This window comes from Balaenoptera acutorostrata, chromosome 3 (assembly GCF_949987535.1).
Source record: "Balaenoptera acutorostrata chromosome 3, mBalAcu1.1, whole genome shotgun sequence".
NCBI classification, from domain to species: domain Eukaryota; kingdom Metazoa; phylum Chordata; class Mammalia; order Artiodactyla; family Balaenopteridae; genus Balaenoptera; species Balaenoptera acutorostrata.
The window spans coordinates 38,151,397-38,170,578 of NC_080066.1; the positions used below are offsets into that span (position 1 = coordinate 38,151,397).

The 19,182-nt window shown below is 47.2% G+C and overlaps 2 protein-coding genes across 11 annotated transcripts in view; one reads left to right on the forward strand and one right to left on the reverse strand.

The window, feature by feature from the left end:
* The first annotated feature begins 59 nt into the window (after positions 1-59).
* Positions 60-19,182, forward strand: part of RCCD1 (RCC1 domain containing 1) — a 34,874-nt gene continuing 15,751 nt past the window's right edge. For 3 of the 7 annotated variants that reach the window (XM_057542935.1, XM_057542932.1, XM_057542933.1), the window contains exons 1-6: positions 60-896; positions 2,217-3,000; positions 3,187-3,308; positions 6,132-6,227; positions 6,875-7,045; positions 7,554-7,583. In XM_057542935.1, the coding sequence (XP_057398918.1) occupies positions 2,339-3,000; positions 3,187-3,308; positions 6,132-6,227; positions 6,875-7,045; positions 7,554-7,583 (1,081 nt within the window). In that variant the 5' untranslated portion in view covers positions 60-896; positions 2,217-2,338. Of the gene's footprint in view, positions 897-2,216; positions 3,001-3,186; positions 3,309-6,131; positions 6,228-6,874; positions 7,046-7,553; positions 7,584-8,153; positions 9,415-19,182 lie in introns of those variants that run through there. The other 4 variants (XM_057542934.1, XM_057542931.1, XM_057542936.1 and 1 more) reach the window with 4 other exon arrangements.
* Positions 17,828-19,182, reverse strand: part of PRC1 (protein regulator of cytokinesis 1) — a 30,262-nt gene continuing 28,907 nt past the window's right edge. For all 4 annotated transcript variants that reach the window (XM_057542926.1, XM_057542925.1, XM_057542927.1 and 1 more), the window contains one exon: positions 17,828-19,011. In XM_057542926.1, coding sequence (XP_057398909.1) covers positions 18,940-19,011 — 72 coding nt within the window. In that variant the 3' untranslated portion in view covers positions 17,828-18,939. The remainder of the gene's footprint in view (positions 19,012-19,182) is intronic.

A 19,182-nucleotide genomic window follows, 5' to 3' on the forward strand; every position in this document is an offset into this window, starting at 1 on the left:
GTAGGCTTTCTCTAGTTGCAGTGAACGGGGGCTAACAGGGGCTACTCTTTGTTGCAGTGCGTGGGCTTCTCATTGCGTTGGCTTTTCTTGTGGCGGAGCACAGGCTCCAGGCACATGGGCTCAGTAGTTGTGGCTTGGGGGCTCTAGAGCGCAGGCTCAGTAGTTGTGGCGCACGGGCTTAGTTGCTCCGCCACATGTGGGATTTTCCTGGACCGGGGCTTGAACTCGTGTCCCCTGCATTGGCAGGTGGAGTCTTAACCACTGCGCCAGCAGGGAAGCCCACTTCTGGCTTTGTATTGAGAGTTTTCAGTGACCTCCAGTCAGGCAGAGCTCGGGATCTGGGGGTGGGAAAGCCCTGAGGGAAGCTTCAGTAGCTGAGCGGGGTTGGAGCTAAGCTTGGACCGCTGCGGGAATCCCCACCTGCCTGGGCGGGTGGTCCCTGAGAGCCTGCTTCCGCTCTCTGCAGAGCGGACTAAGCCCAGCTTGACTCTCATTGGCTTAACGGAGGTAAGTGACAGATCCCGAGCCAATGGAAGGTAAAAGCTGCCCAGCACCCGCCTAATTCGGGTGCTGCTTCTAGGGCCTCAGGCCCGCGCGTGTCCAGTAGCGAGCTGCCGCCATCCCAGACTGAGAGGACTGACAGGCGGCGCCCGTCACTGGGGTCGCTTGTCGCCAACCCCTCAGTTCTTTCTGATCGTCCCCCAAGTGCTTCTAATACTGACTCCGCGGCCCCGCGCGTGCCTGCGGAGGACGGGACCATCTGGCCCAACGAGCCCACGCCCACCGAAGGTTTCGCCCACTCCCCGCCGGAGGCCGCAGCGGCCTAGCGTAGGCCTTGGGACCTGTTTGATCGAGCTAGGACTGGACAGGCCGCGGCGGAGACCGCCCGAACCGAGGTGAGCTTGTCCCAAGGCTGTCCTCCCCGCGCGGTGACGTCACCGCTCTCTCCGGTGATTGGCCCCGGGGAGGCGGCGGCAGCCAATGGGCGCCTCGCTCAGGGCGCGGCTCTTCAAACCTTTCCTTCCTGCGGCTGTCACCCAGGTCTTGGGCTGTCTGGAGCCTCGTTCCTGGGTGGCCGCCCTGCGACCCGGCCTTTCCTCCTCCCTCAAGACTGCCCATTGGAAGGAGCTGCCTGAGGGGGTGGAGGGCACAGGGTCAAAATCAAGGTCAGAGGCCTCCTAGGGCTGGGATTTGACCCGGAAGGGGCAGGAGCCCAGGCCCGGGTCAAGGAGAGACCCAGGACCTGACTTCACAGGCTTGAAAATGCCAGGGAAATTCTGATCAAGCCGAACATGCTGTACGGAAAAAGTGGCCTTACCGTGCCACTCGACTGTGCATCTGTCTCCCCATTTATGCGTGAGCTCCTTGGAAGTAGACAGCGGTCCTCAATGACTTAGAGTAAGGGATCAATAAATGCATGTGGAACGAATAAGTGACTAGATAAGGTCCAGTTGAAATTGTGTTTATATAGGTCCCTGAAAATCCAGTGGTCATTTTTATCAGTTCTAAGTACTGGACTTAATAAGCCGATACCATGTGCTTACCATGGTAGGTGCCAACACTTGAACCCTTTATTTGCATCTGTTCCAAACAATTCTACAAGGTAGGTACAAACATCACCTCCCCTACTCCCCAGCTTTGTGAAACTGAAGAAATTGAATTGGATTGAGAGAGCTTAAGTAAATTGGCTGAGGACACAGGCACTGCTAGCTGCAGAGGCAAACATGTGAACCCTGGAACTGGTCCTAACCCGTACAGGGCATTGTTTCTCAAATGCTCTGCCTTCCACTGGTGGGAAGAGCACTGTATGTGGAAATTATGGGCCTTGAGTTCAGCCTTCTGCCCCTCTCGGTCCTAAGCTATGTGATTGTGTAAGGGTTACTTTCTCTGGGAGTCTCTGCTGTCAAATGGGGGCAATTCTAGTTCCCAAGATTACATGGGATAATGTGCCTGGCATTGGGAATTTGGAGGGGGAGGGACTCAGATCCTAGTCCAACGCCTAAGAGAGAAGCCATTTAAATACCTCGTGCCCACTTTGTGGGACAGCGAACTTGTTTGAGTCAAAAGGGAAGGCAGGGAAAGTGCCCCACTCTAGACAGCTCAGAATCTTCCTAAATCTGGCAGGACTTAGCCAAGGCTCCCGCTCAGCGAATGTTGGTGGAATGCACATCGTCTGCCTCTGTGGTTAGGAGGATGGCATTTCCCCCATTTTACAGGTGAGGCAGCTTCAGTGTACCGCAAGGGCTCATCTGGAAGAATCTCTTCGAGTTCTAGCCTTAACCCTCCGTCCCGCCGGCCGCCCCAGCCAGGTCGCAGCCAGCAGAGGGCGCTGCCGGGCATGGCCGAGGAGCGTCGCGGGGCCTGGTTCGGCTTCGGTTTCTGCGGCTTCGGGCAGGCGCTGGGCTCGGGGGGTGGGCGCCAGGTACACAGTCCCGAGCCTCTGAGGGCGCCAGGTGCGGGCCTCGATGTCTGCCGCGTGAGCGCGAGCTGGAGCTACACCGCCTTCGTGACCCGTGAGCGCCCCCCTTCCGGCGCCATCCCGACCCCAGCCCTGGGTGCGTGTCCCGCCCCCTCCCCAGCCAGCTCTCCACCCCCCGCAGGTGGAGGAGGCCAGGTGGAGCTGTCTGGCTTCGCCGTCGGAGCGGTGGGCGGCTGCAGGGACGCATGGGCGTCGGAGGAGCTCCTGGTGGTGCTGCGGGCGGGGCCGGGACCCGGGGCCGGGACGGAGCTGCAGGCCTGGGCGCCCGGTTCGGCGCTGCGCGGGGAGCCCCTCTGGGCCCAGACCGTGCCGGAGGCCGAGCGGGAAGACGGACCGGGCGGCGATGAGACCCAGGCTGGGCCGCTGCCGCTGCTGCCCTGCGCTCGCGCCTACGTGAGTCCGCGGCCGCCCTTCTACCGGCCTCTGGCCCCGACACTGCGGGCGCGCCGGCTGGAGCTGGGCGCTGAGCACGCGTTGCTGCTGGACGCGGCGGGCCAGGTGTTCTCCTGGGGCGGGGGCAGGTGAGGTGGGCCGGCTGGGCTTTTGCGGCGATGACGGGGGGTGGGGGTGGGGTGGGGTGCGGGTGCGGGTAAATGTGGCTCGGAGTGGGAGGTGAGCATACAGGGGGCAGGAGAGAGTGATTGGGGAGGGAAGGGGAGGGAGACCCATTGGTGTGACTGTAGTTGACTAGGGTCTCCCTTGCTCAGGCACGGACAGCTGGGCCACGGGACTCTGGAGGCAGAGCCGGAGCCGAGGCTGCTGCAGGCACTGCAGGGCCTAACCATGGCTGAGGTGGCCGCAGGTGGCTGGCACTCTCTGTGTGTGAGTGGTGAGTGACCTAGTGCTTTTCCAAAACCAGCTCAAGGTCTCGTAGGCTCCAAACCTTCCTCCTTCTCTCGCAGATTGATGGGTGCCCTAGCCGGGCCTCCTCCCAGGCTCCTCCTACATCAGCCAGCCCAGTCATTCATGACTCCCTAATGCCTCTCAGATTCAGCCCCTCTGCCGCCACCATCACCCACTCGCACCCGGACTGTTACAATTGTTTCCTGTCTTCTGTTACTGGTCTCACTACCCCACCCCTCCGTCTGCCTCCAGCCAGGGCTGTCTTTCTAAAATACTCCCCAAGGGAGAATGAAGGGGTGAGGGGCAACCGAGCTAAGGAGAAAAAAAAAAAGAAGGCAGCAGTTGCCTGGGTGGCCGTGATGTGTGGCACACAGTGGACACTTGGATGCCCACCGGGAGGATGATGATGGTGAGTGTGAGCTCTGGTGGTGCCATGGCTGGTGACCCAGGACCAGAATGAGGAGTTTCACTTGAGATTGTGTTCACCACTCTGGCAGGAGATCCAGGTGCAGCTGATTTCTAGGCTGTTGGGTGCGGCTGGGAGCGAATGATCTTTGCAAGGATCTGCATTTGGGGCTCTGGCCGCCACTTATATCGTTACCGACCAGGTCCTGATGCTCAGCAAGCCAGACGCTGAGATGCCAAGGTTTACAGCCAAGAAACAGTTTGTTCACAAGGCAGCCAAGAGAGGAAATGGGAGAATAATAAGTCTCAGATCTGCCTCCCTGAAGGGAGTTGGGGTATTTATGGGATAAGCAGGGTGGTCTTAGGTGTGGGGAAAGGTGATTGGAGGTAGGGAAGAAGGGGAGGTAATCAGTGTTCTGAGCAGGCATATCTGGGTCACATGCTTCTGCATATTCAAAATGGAGGCACTTTGGGAACTCCCTGGCGGTCCAGTGGTTAGGACTCGGCGCTTTCACTTCAGGGGCCCTGGTTCAGTCCCTGGTTGGGGAACTAAGATCCCACAAGCCGCGCAGTGTGGCCAAAAAAAAAAAAAAGTGTAGGCGCTTAGCATGATCTGAGGGTGGAGTTTTCCAGCCCTCTGACATCAATGAGGCCATCCACTGGACATCTGCACAGGCCCAGTTTTAGGGTCAGTGGCCCCAACTAGTCCCCAGCTGGCTTTCATTGGGCAGGAGCTGACTCCAAGTTCCTGTGAAACAACTGAGTTGCATGAAGCTGGGAAGGTATGCGATTAAAGAGAAAAAAAGAAAAATAACGAGAGTGAACTTAATCAATGAAGGCACTTAACAAGCAAAGGGGTTTTAACAGGCTGTTCCCTCATCTGTTGTTCTGTAAGAGAAGTTCAGGAATTTCTATTAGTTATCAGCTTCTGTTAACTCTATGGGACATGGTTTCACCAGGGGTCTTTAAAAACTACCTATGCCTGTACTGTCCCGTCCATATTCACATGTAATGGGCCTGGGTCAGCAGCCAGGCTTGAGAACGACTGGGCTGGAGGGAAGAGAAGAGAGGGCTGGAAGGTGAGCCCAATGGGAAGTCTCGCACTAAGGTCCAAAAGGCATTTAAGGCCTTGGTGTTGCGTGGTTGGAGCACGGATGCTTCAGACTGGACCTCCCAGGTTCAAATCATCACCCTGCCCCTTGTGATCTTGGGCAGAGGACCTAACCTCTCTGTGCCTCAAGTTTTCTCTTGAATAAAATGGGGATATTGTGCTTAGAACAGTGGCACAAGAATAAGCACTTGATAAAAATTAGCCACTGCTGTTAGTGAATTTTTAGCATAGGGCTGTTGCTCCAATCAACCAACTCCAGTGCTGTGAGAGCTTCCAGAGGCCTTCGGGGGAGGGGGAGGGTGCAGTGGGTAAAGGGGGTTGGCTGGATGGTGACGGATGAAAACTAACCTCTTGGGGATAAGCACACTGTAGTGCATACAGAAGTCAAAATATAATGCTGTACACATGAAACTTATATAATGTTATAAACCAATACCACCTCAGTTAAAACAAGTCTTGTTTTTTTTTTTAAAAGGTTCTTGTTGTCTAGGAAAGAGCTGATGGTGGTTGAGATTAAGATGAGCAGGGCAGAGGTGGGGGAAGGTGGAAGGTTTTTTGTTTTTTTAGCAGAATTATTTATTTATTTATTTTTGGCTGTGTTGGGTCTTTGTTTCCGTGCAAGGGCTTTCTCCAGTTGCGGCAAGTGGGGGCCACTCTTCTTCGCGGTGCGCGGGCCCCCTCACCATCGCGGCCTCTCCTGTTGCGGAGCACAGGCTCCAGATGCGCAGGCTCAGTAATTGTGGCTCACGGGCCCAGCCGCTCCGCGGCATGCGGGATCCTCCCAGACCAGGGCTCGAACCCGTGCTCCCTGCATTAGCAGGCAGACCCTCAACCACTGCGCCACCAGGGAAGCCCAAAACAAGTTTTTTAAAAGGCCTTCAGCAGGACCGGTGGCAGGTAGGGCTGACGAAAGGGGCCTGGGCTCAGTGGATGTGAAAAAAAGACCACTGGGGAACTTCCAGGGCCACATTTCCAAACTCATGTGGGGTGAGTGAGGGGTGCAATTTAACAACAAAAGGAAAAAGTGGAAGTGGAGAGGAAGAGCCAGCAAGAGACTTCCTTTAAGAATAGGGTGACCTGAAGGCACTTAAGGGGGAAGGGGCCCTGTTGAGACAAGGAAGCTGCTGGGGCCTGAGGGAAGCACTTTGCCTGGAGTGCTGACTTGGGCAGGGCAGGCAGGAGTTGTCTCTAGGGAGCTAGTGGGGTGTAGTGGAGTCTAGATGGATGCACATGCTTAGGAGGTGGAGGGGGCGATCACAGTCTGTTAATGGGGCCCCTTTATCTCTCTTTCAGAGGCTGGGGATATTTATATCTGGGGCTGGAATGAATCAGGGCAGCTGGCCCTGCCCACCAAGAGCCTGGCAGAGGATGGAAAGACAACCTCAGAAGGTGAGAGTCAGTTCTTTTTTTTTGATATATTTTATTGAAGTATAGTTGATTTATGTTGTGTTAATTTCTGCTGTATGGCAAAATGATTCAGTTATACATATATATATATATTCTTTTCCATTATGGTTTATCACAGCATATTGAATACAGTTCCCTGTGCTACACAGTAGGATCTTGTTGTTTATCCAGTCTATATATAATAGTTGACATCTGCTAATCCCAAACTCCCAATCCATCCCTCCCCCACCCCTCTCCTCCTTGGCAACCACAAGTCTGTTGGTGAGGGTCAATTCTTGATTTCCACACGTTTCTGTCATTCCTGACTCCTGGCCATATTGTTGGCCTGAGAGCTACAGTGCTCAAAAGGGTATGTGACATCCTTGGGACCCCAGGACACAATGAAGGACTCTGAGCCCCTTATGAGAGGGAGCACGGCAAGGCTGATGCCAGTGTCAGCACTACATGCCCCACAAACCTGTCAACTCCAGCACTTCCTAGGAAATGTGGGGTTGGGAGCGATGGCTTTGGAGCTAGAGCAAGTGTGTCAGCGGTTGTAGTGAGTGAGTCAGTATATGAATGAGGTTTAGATCAGCGCTCAGTGAGTGTTCAGCATCATTATCATCATCACTCTTATTACTTCTCTGAAGCCTCAGGACTGAATGAAGATGGTTCTGAAGTGAAGAGAGTAGCCGGGGGTGAGGATGGAGCCCCCACCCCCTTCATAGCTGTCCAGCCCTTCCCGGCTTTACTGGACCTCCCCCTGGGCTCAGATGCAGTCAAGGCCAGCTGTGGATCCCGGCACACAGCAGTGGTGACAAGTGAGTGGGGCTGGGTAGGCTGGTTCAGGAGGGAGCAGGAGGTCCCTCCACCCCACTCTCTAGCTGGTGGCTGCAGAAAAGGGTGTGGTCACCTAAAAAACTACCATTTTAATTAAGCGTCTTTGACATGTACTGAGTAGCTGCCCCACTCAGTACACTCCCACGGGGCTTTAACAGTGGCTCCCCAGCCTGTCAGGCCCCGAAGGTTCTTCCTTCTGGAGGGAGGCTAGTGTTGCCAGCCTTTCATGTGACAGCAGGGCTGTCCTAAACTCAGCAGCTGTGAGTTGCAGGCCAATCAGTCCCCATATAGGGAGGTGAACTTTTTCGGTTTGGATCCTTTATCACCCCAAATGCGACTAGACAGTTAAAAAGAGAGAGGATATGTTTTGCTATGCCAAGTAAGTCTCATGGTGACCATAACATGCTGGCAGGCCGAGCTGGACAAATGCCTAGTCAAAGAGCAGTGGTGTCAGCCCCTTACTGTCCTTTTGCTGTCCTTTGGTTGCAGGAACGGGGGAGCTCTACACCTGGGGCTGGGGTAAGTAAAAGGTTTGCTTTTGTGACACTTAAACCAAGGGGAGGAAATACCTGGGAGTAGAGGGCAGGTGACAACAGCCATGCAGAGAAGTGGAAGCAGGGGCCTCGGCCTGACCATTGGGACTGAAAAGCTGTCTACTCCCTTCTCTGGGACAGATCTAGGCACACTCAGAGGGGCAGAGACCAGACAAGAGAGAAATAGGGCAACATATCAGTATTTCCCATCTACCTTTCTGAAAAAGTATTTGTCTTAAGGGAATATTTAGCCAGCAGTCATGAAACATCTTTTGGTCTGGCACTGGGTAGAGAAAAAGATAAAATAAAAATCTCTGCTCTGAACATCTGAGCTTAGGAGTGGGGAGCCTGGAGGAGCATCTTGCCTCTTGGGGACCTGTGGAATTGCCTGGTCCTGGAGGCTCTGTGGTGCTGGTCTCCTGAATTCATGGAGCAGACACCAGCAGAGTGGTGGCTTAAGCCCAGCACTTCAGTCAGTGGGCTGTTTTTCCTTCCTGGAGGGGAAAAGCCACAAGGCCCAGTGGAGAGGATGGCAAAGCAGCTTATTTCACTTTAGGTAAATATGGACAGCTTGGCCACAAAGACACGACCAGCTTGGATCGGCCCTGCCGTGTGAAGTACTTTGTAGATAAGCAACTCCAAGTAAGGACCGTGAGCTGTGGGCCCTGGAACACCTACGTGTATGCTGTGGAAAAAGAGAAGAGCTGACATGTATAGATAAGGGCATAAAATAAACGTAGAGTGAAAAATTATGAAGCTAACACCTGTGAAACTCCCCCCAGGTCAAGGAAGACCATTGCCAGCACCCCAGAGGCCCCACATCTGGCCTTCCCTATCACAGCCCTCTTGCTCCACCTTAGAGCAGGCAGCATCCTCAACTTTGTCTTCACATTAGAAACACCTGGAGGAAACTCCCTGGCAGTCCAGTGGTTAGGACTCTGCGCTTTCACTGCCTAGGGTGCGGGTTCAGTCCCCGGCCTGGGAACTAAGATCACACAAGCCGCGTGGCACAGCGTGGCCCAAAAAAGAAAAGAAAAGAAACAAACACCTGGAGATTTGAAATCAGAACTTAGGGGTGTGGAACCTAGATGTGGGTAGATTTTTTAGGCTGCCACACCCCACCCCACCCCCCGTGATTTGGAGGTAGTGCTAAGATTGGGAACCACTAGAGGTCATCTTATTTTGTTATTCATACACCTGTTTTCATTTTGACTCATACCATTCCTTGTATGCATCTTTATACAATATATTTGTCTGCTTTTGAACTTTAGGTAAATAGAATCATTCTGTGTATGTTCTTTTATGTCTTGTTTTTTCATCAGCACTGTGTGATTCATCTGTGGTGTCGTGCAGTTGATTCATTTTTATTGTTATATGGTATTCCATTGTATGAGTTATACCTCAAGTTATATATTCTTTTTTTTTTTTTAGAGGAATTTTCCCATTCACTTTTTTTTTTTAATTATTTATTTTTATTTATTTATTTATATATGGCTGTGCTGGGTCTTCGTTTCTGTGCGAGGGCTTTCTCCAGTTGCGGCAAGTGGGGGCCACTCTTCATCGCGATGCACGGGCCTCTCACTATCACGGCTTCTCTCGTTGCGGAGCACAGGCTCCAGACGCGCAGGCTCAGTAATTGTGGCTCACGGGCCTAGCTGCTCTGCGGCATGTGGGATCTTCCCAGACCAGGGCCTGAACCCGTGTCCCCTGCATTGGCAGGCAGATTCTCAACCACTGCGCCACCAGGGAAGCGCTATATTCTCTTACTGATAGGAATTTGTTTCTTTTTTCTTATTGAGTTAAAATACACATAACAAAAAATTTACTATCTTAATCTTTTTTTTTTTTTTTTTTTTTTTTTTTTTGGCTGTGTTGGGTCTTCGGTTCGTGCGAGGGCTTTCTCCAGTTGCGGCAAGCGGGGGCCACTCTTCATCGCGGTGCGGGGACCGCTCTTCATCGCGGTGCGCGGGCCTTTCTCTATCGCGGCCCCTCCCGTTGCGGGGCACAGGCTCCAGACACGCAGGCTCAGCAATTGTGGCTCACGGGCCCAGCTGCTCCGTGGCATGTGGGATCTTCCCAGACCAGGGCTCGAACCCGTGTCCCCTGCATTGGCAGGCAGATTCTCAACCACTGCGCCACCAGGGAAGCCCTTAATCATTTTTAAGTGGTATTAAATACATTCACATTGTTGTGTAGCCATCACCACCATCCATTCCCATCTCTTTTCATCTTGTAAATCTGAAACTCTACAGTTATTAAACAATAACTCCCTGTTCTCCCCAGCCCCTGGCAACCATCATTATACCTTGTGTCTGTCTTTGTGCTCTTAACTACTCTATGTACCTAATATAAGTGGAATCATACAGTATTTATCTTTTTATAAGATAAATATTGTTTTATTTCACTTAGCATGTTCTCGAGGTTCATCCATGTTATAGCATATTGCAGAATTTCCTTCCTTTTTAGGCCTGAATAATATTCCATTGTATGTATATACCACATTTTGTTTATCCATTCATTGGTTGATGGACACTTGGGTTGCTTTCATGTTTTAGCTATTGTGAATACTGCTGCTATGAACATGAGTTTACAAACATCTCTTTGAGACTTTTTAAATTTTTTTCGATATATACCCTAAAGTGGAATTGCTGGGTCATATGGTAATTCTATTTTTAATTTTTTGAGGAGCCTACATACTGTTTTCCACAGTGGCTTTCCCATTTTACAATCCCACCAATAGTGCACAAGTGTTCCAATTTCTCCACATCCTCACCAAACACTTTGTTTTCTGTTTTTTTGACAGTAGCCATCCTGATAGGTGTGAGGTGGTATCTCATTGTAATTTTGATTTGCGTTTCCCTAATAATTAGTGATGTTAAGCATCTTTTCATGTGCTTATTGGCCATTCACATATCTTTTTTGGAGAAATGTCTATTCAAGTCCTTTGCCCATTTTTGAATCTGGTTTTGTGTGTGTGTGTGTTGTTTTAGGAGTTCTCTATACATTCTAGATACTAATCCCTTATCAAATAAGTGATTTGGAAATATTTTCTCCCATTCTGTTGGTTGCCTTTTTACTTTGTTGATACTGTCTCTTAATGTAAAAAGTTTTTTAATTTTCATGAAGTCCAATTTGTCTATTTTTTCTTTTGTTGCCTATGCCTTTGGTGTCATATCCAAGAAATCATCACCAAATCCAATGTCACGAAGCTTTTGTCCTATGTTTTCCAAGAATTTTATTGTTTTAGGTTTTATATTTTGGTCCTTGATCCATTTTGAGTTAATTTTTGTATATAGTGTTAGGTAAGAGTCCAACTTCATTCTTTTGCATGTGGTTATCCAGTTTTCCCAGCACCATTTGTTGAAGACTGTCCTTTCCTCATTGAATGGCCTTGGCACCATTGTCAAGAATCATTTGATTGTATATTCGAGGGTTTATTTCTGGGCTATTTCATTGATCTATCTGTCTGTCTCTTTTTATGTCAATGCTGTTGTGATTACTATAGTTTTGTAGTAGGTTTTGAAACCAGGAAGTGTGAGTCCTCCAGTTTTAGTCCTTTTCAAAATTGTTTTGTCTGTTGGGGTCCCTTGAGATCCCATATGAGTTGTAGTGTTTTTCCATTTCTGCATAAAGGTCCTTGAGATTTTAGGGACTGCACTGAATCTATAGATTGCTTTAGGTACTAATAACATTTTAACAATTTTTTTTAAAATTTATTTTTTTTGGCTGTGTCGGGTCTCAGTTGAGGCACATGGGGTCTTCACTGAGGCATGCAGGATCCTCCGTTGTGGCACGGGCTCTTCATTGTGGGGCTCGGGCTTCTCTCTAGTTGCAGCGTGCGGGTTTTCTCTCTCTAGTTCTGGCATGCAGGCTCCAGAGCGCATGGGCTCTGTAGTTTGCAGCACGTGGGCTGTCTCGTTGAGGTGCACGAGCTCAGTAGCTGTGGTATACGGGTTTAGTTTCCCTGCGGCATGTGAGATCTTAGTTCCCCAACCAGGGATCGAACCTCTGTCCCCTGCATTGAAAGGTGGGTTCTTTACCACTGGACCACCAGGGAAGTCCAATTTTAACAACATTAAGTCTTCCAATCCATGATCATGGGATGTGTTTCCATTTATGTCTATAATTTCTTTCGGGAGTGTTTTGTAGTTTTCATTGTACATGTCTTTCACCTCCTTGGTTAATTCCTAAGTATTTTATTCTTTTTGATGCTACTATATATGGAATCATTTTTTAAAATTAATTTATTTATTTTTGGCTGCGTTGGGTCCTTGCTGCTGCATGTGGGCTTTCTCTAGTTGCGATGAGCCGGGGCTACTCTTTGTTGTGGTGCGCAGGCTTCTCATTGCGGTGGCTTCTCGTTGCGGAGCTCTAGGCGTGTGGGCTTCAGTAGTTGTGGCTCACGGGCTCTAGAGCGCAGGCTCAGTAGTTGTGGCGCACGGGCTTTGTTGGCTCTGCAGCATGTGGGATCTTCCTGGCCCAGGGCTCGAACCCAGGGCCCCTGCACTGGCAGGCGGATTCTTAACCACTGTGCCACCAGGGAAGCCCTGGAATCATTTTTGTAATTTCCTTTTCGGATTGTTCATTGTGTATAGAAATACAACTGTGTGTTGACTTTGTATCCTGCTACTTTGCTGAAGTCATTTATTAATTCTAACAGCTTTTTTGTAGTCTTTAGGATTTTCTACATATAAGATCATTCGTCTGCAAACAGAGATACTTTTACTTCTTCCTTTCTGATTTGGATGCCTTTTCTTTCTTTTATAGCCTAATGGCTCTGACTAGAACTTCCATTACTATGTTGAATAAAAGTGGTGAAAGTGGGCATCCTTGCCTTGTTCCTGATTTTAGAGGAAAAGCCATTGAGTATTATGTTTGCTGTGGGATTTTCATATACGGATTTTATTGTGTGGAAGTAGTTCCCTTCTTTTCCTATTTTATTGAGTGTTTTTAATCACGAAAGGGCACGGAATCTTGCTTTTTCTACATCAGTTGAGATGATCATGTGTTTTTTTTTTCCTTCATTTTGTTGATGTAGCATGTTATGTTGATCATCCTTGTATTCCAGGAATAAATCTCACTTGGTCATGATGTATAATCCTTTTCAAGTGTTGCTGAATTCTATTTGCTAGTATTTTGCTGAGGATTTTTTCATCTATGTTCAAAAGGGATACTGGTCTGTAGTTTTCCTGTAGTGTCTTCTGGCTTTGGTATCAAAGTTATGCTGGCCTCACAGAATGAGTTAGGAAGTGTTTCTTCCCCTGAAATATTTCGGAAAAACTTGAGAAGGACTGGTGTTAGTTCTTTAAATATTTGGTAGAATTCACAGTGAAGCCATTAGGTCCAAGGCTTTTTCTTTCTTGGGAAATTCTTTTTTTTTTTTTTTAATTATTTATTTATTTTTGGCTGTGTTGGGTCTTCATTGCTGCATGCGGGCTTTCTCTAGTTGCGGTGAGTGGGGACTACTCTTCGTTGCGGTGCGCGGGCTTCTCATTGTGGTAGTTTCTCTTGTTGCGGATCATGGGCTCTAGGCACGCGGGCTCGGTAGTTGTGGCTTGCAGGCTCTACAGCATAGGCTCAGCAGTTGTGGCACATGGGCTTAGTTGCTCCGCAGCCTGTGGGATCTTCCCGGACCAGGGCTCGAACCCGTGTCCCCTGCATCAGCAGGCGGATTCTTAACCAGGGAAGCCCTTTCCTGGGAAATTCTTGAGTAGTGATTCTATCTCCTTACTAGTTATAGGTCTATTCAGATTATTTCTTTGTGATTTACTCTTGATAGGTTTTGTGTTTCTAGGAACATGTCCATTTCACCCAGGTAGTCTGATTTGTTGGTGTACAATTAATTGCTCATAGTACTCTCTTTTTAAAAAAAAAAATTATTTATTTGGCTGCACCAGGTCTTAGTTGCAGCATGCAGGATCTAGTTTGCTGACCAGGGATTGAACCCAGGCCCCCTGCACTGGGAGCAAGGAGTCCTAACTGCTGTACTACCAGGGAAGTCCCCATAGTACTCTTTTAAAACCCTTTTTTCTTTCTGTAGAATTAGTAGTAATGTCCCTGCTTTCATTTTTTTAATATATAAATTTATTTATTTTTATTTTTGGCTGCATTGGGTCTTCTGTTGCCACGCAGGGGCTTTCTCTAGTTGAGGTGAGGGGGCTACTCTTTGCTGCGGTGGTGGGCTTCTCATTGCAGTGGCTTCTCTTGTTGTGGAGCACAGGCTCTAGGTGTGCAGGCTCAGTAGTTGTGGCTCGTGGGCTTTAGAGTGCAGGCTCAGTAGTTGTGGCACACAGGCTTAGTTGCTCCACGACATGTGGGATCTTCCCAGACCAGGGCTCGAACCCATGTCCCCTGCATTGGCAGGCAGATTCTTAACCACTGAGCCAACAGGGAAGTCCCCCTGCTTTCATTTCTTATTTTAATGACTTGTGTCTTTTTTCCTTAGTCCATCTAGCTAAAAGTTCATCCATTTCATTGATTTTTTCAAAGAACCAACTTTTGGTTTCACTGATTTTCTCTATTGTTTTTCTATACGAATTTCATTTATCTTTGCTGTAATCTTTATTTTCTTCCTTCTGCTAGCTTTTGGTTTAGTTTGTTCTTTTTCTAGTTTTTAAGTTGAAAGTTAGCTGGCTGACTTAAGATCTTTCTTGTTTTTTTAATGTGATTTACAGCTATAATTTCCCCTTAGCACTGCTTTTGCTGCATCCCATAAGTTTTGGTATGTTTTGTTTTTCTTTTCATTCATTCTAATTATTTTCTAATTTCCCCTGTGATTTCCTCTTTGATCCACTGGTTTATTTATTTTTAATTAATATTAAATATTAATATTTATATAAAATATTAATATAAAAATATTAAGCCCCCTCTTGCAGGGGCTACTCTTCATTGTGGTGCGCGGGCTGCAGTGGCTTCTCTTTGTTGCAGAGCACGGGCTCTAGGCGCGTGGGCTTCAGTAGTTGTGGCACATGGGCTCAGTAGTTGTGGCGCACAGGCTTAGCTGCTCTGTGGCATGTGGGATCTTCCTGGACCAGAGCTCGAACCCATGTCCCCTGCACTGGCAGGCGGATTCTTAACCACTGCATTACCAGGGAAGTCCCCAGGACCATTGTTTGCAAGTCTTTGTCTAATAAATATAGCTGCCATTAAGTCTTTTTCAGGGACAGATTCTGGTGATATATTTTCTTTTGAATGGGCCATACTCACTCTCATGTTTCTTTGCATGCCTTGTGAATTTTTTGTTGAACACTGGACATTTGAATCTGGTAATATGGTAACTCCGGGAATCAGATTCTCCCCCTTTTCCAGGGTTTGCCATTGTTTTTTTTTTTAATTGTCGTAGGCTGTCTCTCTCTGTACCAAGGATCAGCCTTAGGTGTAAACGTAATATTGTCTTTTCTGAGCCTTTCCTTAGGTATCATGGTCACTTTCTAATTTTCCCCATATATGCAGATACTTTTGAATGTCCTAGTCTTTAACATCCGACTCCCAAAAGGGAAAAAGGGAAAAATGAAGGGGGAACATAAGGGCACCCACTGATCTGTTAAATTTCCTGGAAGTTGCTTGGGTGGGTTGCTAGTACCAGAGGGAGGAAAACAGTTCTCACAGAATGGTGGTTGTGGGTTACAGGCTATCTGGCAGCTCCCTGGAGGATCAGTGCAAGAGCTCACCTTTGTTTTGCCAGACTTAGTGTTCCCAGGGCTGGGCAGCTTTTGCTGAAAGTATTTAAAGGCACAAGTATTGGCTGCAATAACCTGGGCAAGGGAAAGATCTGGGAAGAAAGAGGTTGGGAAAGGAGATGATAGGGAGAAAGGCCTTTTAAAAGGTCCCACAGTATACTGGGGAATCAAAGCATAACACATGCCCAGGGCTGGATATTTGCTCAGAAATGCCTGAGAAAACAATAAGCTTTCATTTCTGTCTAGCATTCAGGCTCCGCACAAGCAAGACTGAAAGCTAAGGCAGAGTTGTAAACAGCCTGGCTAAGCATTAAAGGCCTGCTGCAACACAAAGCCAATCATCTGTAAAGAATGTATTTCTTTTTCTCACTTTTCTTTTAATAAGTTTAGCAAGGCTGCAGGATACAAGAGCAATATACAAAAATCAACTGCTATATGTAGCCAAGCAACAACAAGAAATTCTTATTAAAAAATACCATTTACAATAGCATCAAGAAACATGAAATACTTAGGGATAAATCTGACAAAGATGTGAAAGATCTGTAAACATGACCTACAAAATACTGAGAGAAATTAAAGAAAACCTAAATAAATGGAGAGATATGCCTTGTTCGGGGGTTGTTAGTTCTCCCTCAGGTGGTCCACAGATTCAATGCAATGCCAATAAAAATCCTACCAGATTTTTGGGTAGAAATTGACAAGCTTTTTTCCTAAAACTCATACAGAAATGCACAGTAAGCAGAACAGACAAAATAACGTTTAAAAGCACCAAGTTGGAAAGCTAACATTACCTGATTTCAAGAATTTGTATAAATCCTCAGTAATTAAGACAGGGTAGTACTGTCATTAGGACAAATAGATTAGTGGAACAGAAACGTGCAGTGGAGAAGGTTTAGCTTTTCAGCTAATGGTGCTGGACAACTGGCTACCTGTACGCAAAAAGAATGAACTTAAAGCCATACCTGGAGCCATACAGATAGATGATACACACAGAGCCAAAATGAATCAGACGTAAATGTAAAACTGAAAACTTTAAACTTCTAGGAGAAAACCTTTATCATCTTGGGTTAGGTAAAGATTTCTTAGAGCAACAGCAGTACAATCCAAAGAACAAATGGATGTCATCAAAATTAAACCTCTGCTCTTCAGTGACACTGTTAAAAGAATTAATAAAGCAGACTGAAATTAATATAATGTATGTCAATTATACTTCAAGAAAACAAAAAGAAGCCACAGATGGGGACAAGATCTTTGCAAAACATACACCTGATAAAAGAACTTGTATGCAGCATATATAGAGAGCTCTCAAAACTCAACAGTAAGAACATAGCTTTGGAATTCCCTGGCAGTCAAGTGGTAAGGACTCCACACTTCCACTGCTGAGGGCCTGGGTTCGATCCCTGGTTGAGGATCTAAGATCCCATAAGCCACGTAGGCACAGCCAAAAAAATAAAAAACAAATACAATTCAATTTTTTAAATGGCCAAAAATAGTAAACAGGTACTTCACCAAAGAAGATAAGAATGATGGCAAAAAAGTACACAAAAAGATGTTAAACATCATTAGTCATTAGGGAAGTGAAAATTCCAACCACAATGAGATACCATTTCACACCTACTAAAATGGCTAAAATTATAAAGACTGACCATACAAAGTGTTGGAAAAGATTGAAGAAATTGGAACCTTCAGGGACTTCCTTGGTTGGCACAGTGGTTAAGAATCCACCTGCCAATGCAGGGGACACGGGTTCGATCCCTGGTCTGGGAAGATCCCACATGACGCGGAGCAACTAAGCCTGTGAGCCACAGCTACTGAGCCTGCACTCTAGAGCCCACGAGCCACAACTACTGAGCCCCTGTGCTGCAACTACTAAAGACCACACACCTAGAGCCCACGCTCCACAACTACTGAGCCCATGTGCTGCAACTGCTGAAGCCTGCACACCTAGAGCCCACACTCCACAGCAAGAGAAGCCACCACAATGAGAAGCCCGCACATTGCAATGAAGAGTAGTCCCCACTCACTCACAACTAGAGAAAGCCTGTGCGCAGCAACGAAGACCCAACGCAGCCAAAAATAAATAAATAAATAAATATATTAAAAAAAAAAAAGAAAAGAAAAGAAATTGGAACCCTTACACATTATTGATGAGAATGTAAAATAGTCCAACTGCTTTGGAAAACCATTTGGCAGTTTCTTAAAAAGTTAAACATACACCTACCATATGTATGATGCAGCTATTCCACTCCTAGGTATTTAGCCAAAAGAAAATATATCTCCATACAAAGACGTGTACATAGCAATGAAACCAGAAGTTGCCTAATAGTACCTCAGCCTCTTTATACATCAGGATTTAGGCTTTTTATTCCTCTCAAAAAAACTTTTTTCTCAGAATAAGAGATGTTCTTAATTTACAAACACTCAAAAGAATGTGAAAATCATACTCCCGACTAAAAATTTCTTGTATTTCTTTTAGTCCTTTCTATTTTCCACAGACAAAAACCAACCAAAAAGTGACATGGGGAACAACGAAAACACACACCACAGTATATATCTTTGAAATATAAGTATACACATTTTAATTTATTTTTAAGAATATTTATATTTTAAAATCAGGACATTTATACGTATGCCTAAACAGCATGGCTGACACAGACCAAATCCACACTGGTAAGCTTCCAAGAACCATTTACTGTGCTGACAGTAGTACTGGTGCAGGCAGACGGAGAATAAATAATAGTGCTTTGGGGAGCACAGTAGTGATTGATACATAGGGTAGGTAAAGAAGGAGCCTCATCATGGACGCTACAGCAGGAACAGCTCCCCAGTACTGACATGTGCAAAGTTCCAGATCTCCACGACAGAAACGGCCCAACCCATCCAAACAGCCTCCCAACTTGGCTGGCAAGTGCAGAGGGTGGAGGAACTCAGGCACAGGGCGCACAGGGATGGGGAACTGGACCCAGAGAAAAACTGAAGAAGCAGAGTGCAGACAAGTACGTGTGTTCACACACCCCCCCCCCACAGCACTGGCCTATATAACAAAACTGTACACAATTTAACAAAGCTGCTCCCAGCCTCCCTGTCACCTCTTCGGCAGTGAGTTGGGCCATCCTAACTTCTGACACACAGACATCTTCATCAGGAGGAAGGCTGTCCTGTGTGGTGGGGACAGGCCTTTAGGTGAGAGCAAAGCTATTGAAGCTATAGCATTAACTGAATATCCCTAAACAAAAAAGACGTTAATTGCTAATTATAAGTGTACAAGCCAAAAACTGCTTCATGTCCCATACCCCAAGCTTGGGCATAGTCAATCATTTAACTACACAATGGTGAAGTAAAACAAGCCCTTGATCATGCTTTAGCAAGTACAATTACGGGGTAGGAAAAGAAATTAGGTTCCATATGCTAAAATTTACACTTACTGCTATGAACTATGTTTTAATGTATTTCTTGAGTCAAAATAAAACCAAGTGTCTAAGGACGTACTAAGCTTATGATGGACTCTCATCTGTAACTCATTCACTTCTGTAAGTTAGGCCCACGGTAATGGAACCTGTCCAGGCTTTCAAGCGCATCTAAACTGAAGAAACATTAAAGCCACCCCTGTATAATTAGGCACAGGGCATAGGAAACCTCAGCTGGATGACTGATCAGGGCTTCTCAGGACTGGATATTGGTTGAATTGAGGATTCGAGAAGTAGCATCAGATTTGGAAGCCTTTGAAAGTTCTCGCTGTTGAAAAATAAATAACATCAGTGGCATTACTGTCCCCTCTCATGCATGCCCTGCCCTTGTAAGCACGGGTGAGTGTCAGCATACAGCCCTCTGAGGGCTGTTTCTCTAAGATGGTGGTCCCTAGCCCAGCACAGGCTGTGTTAGGAACAAAAGGGGAGGGACTCTGAA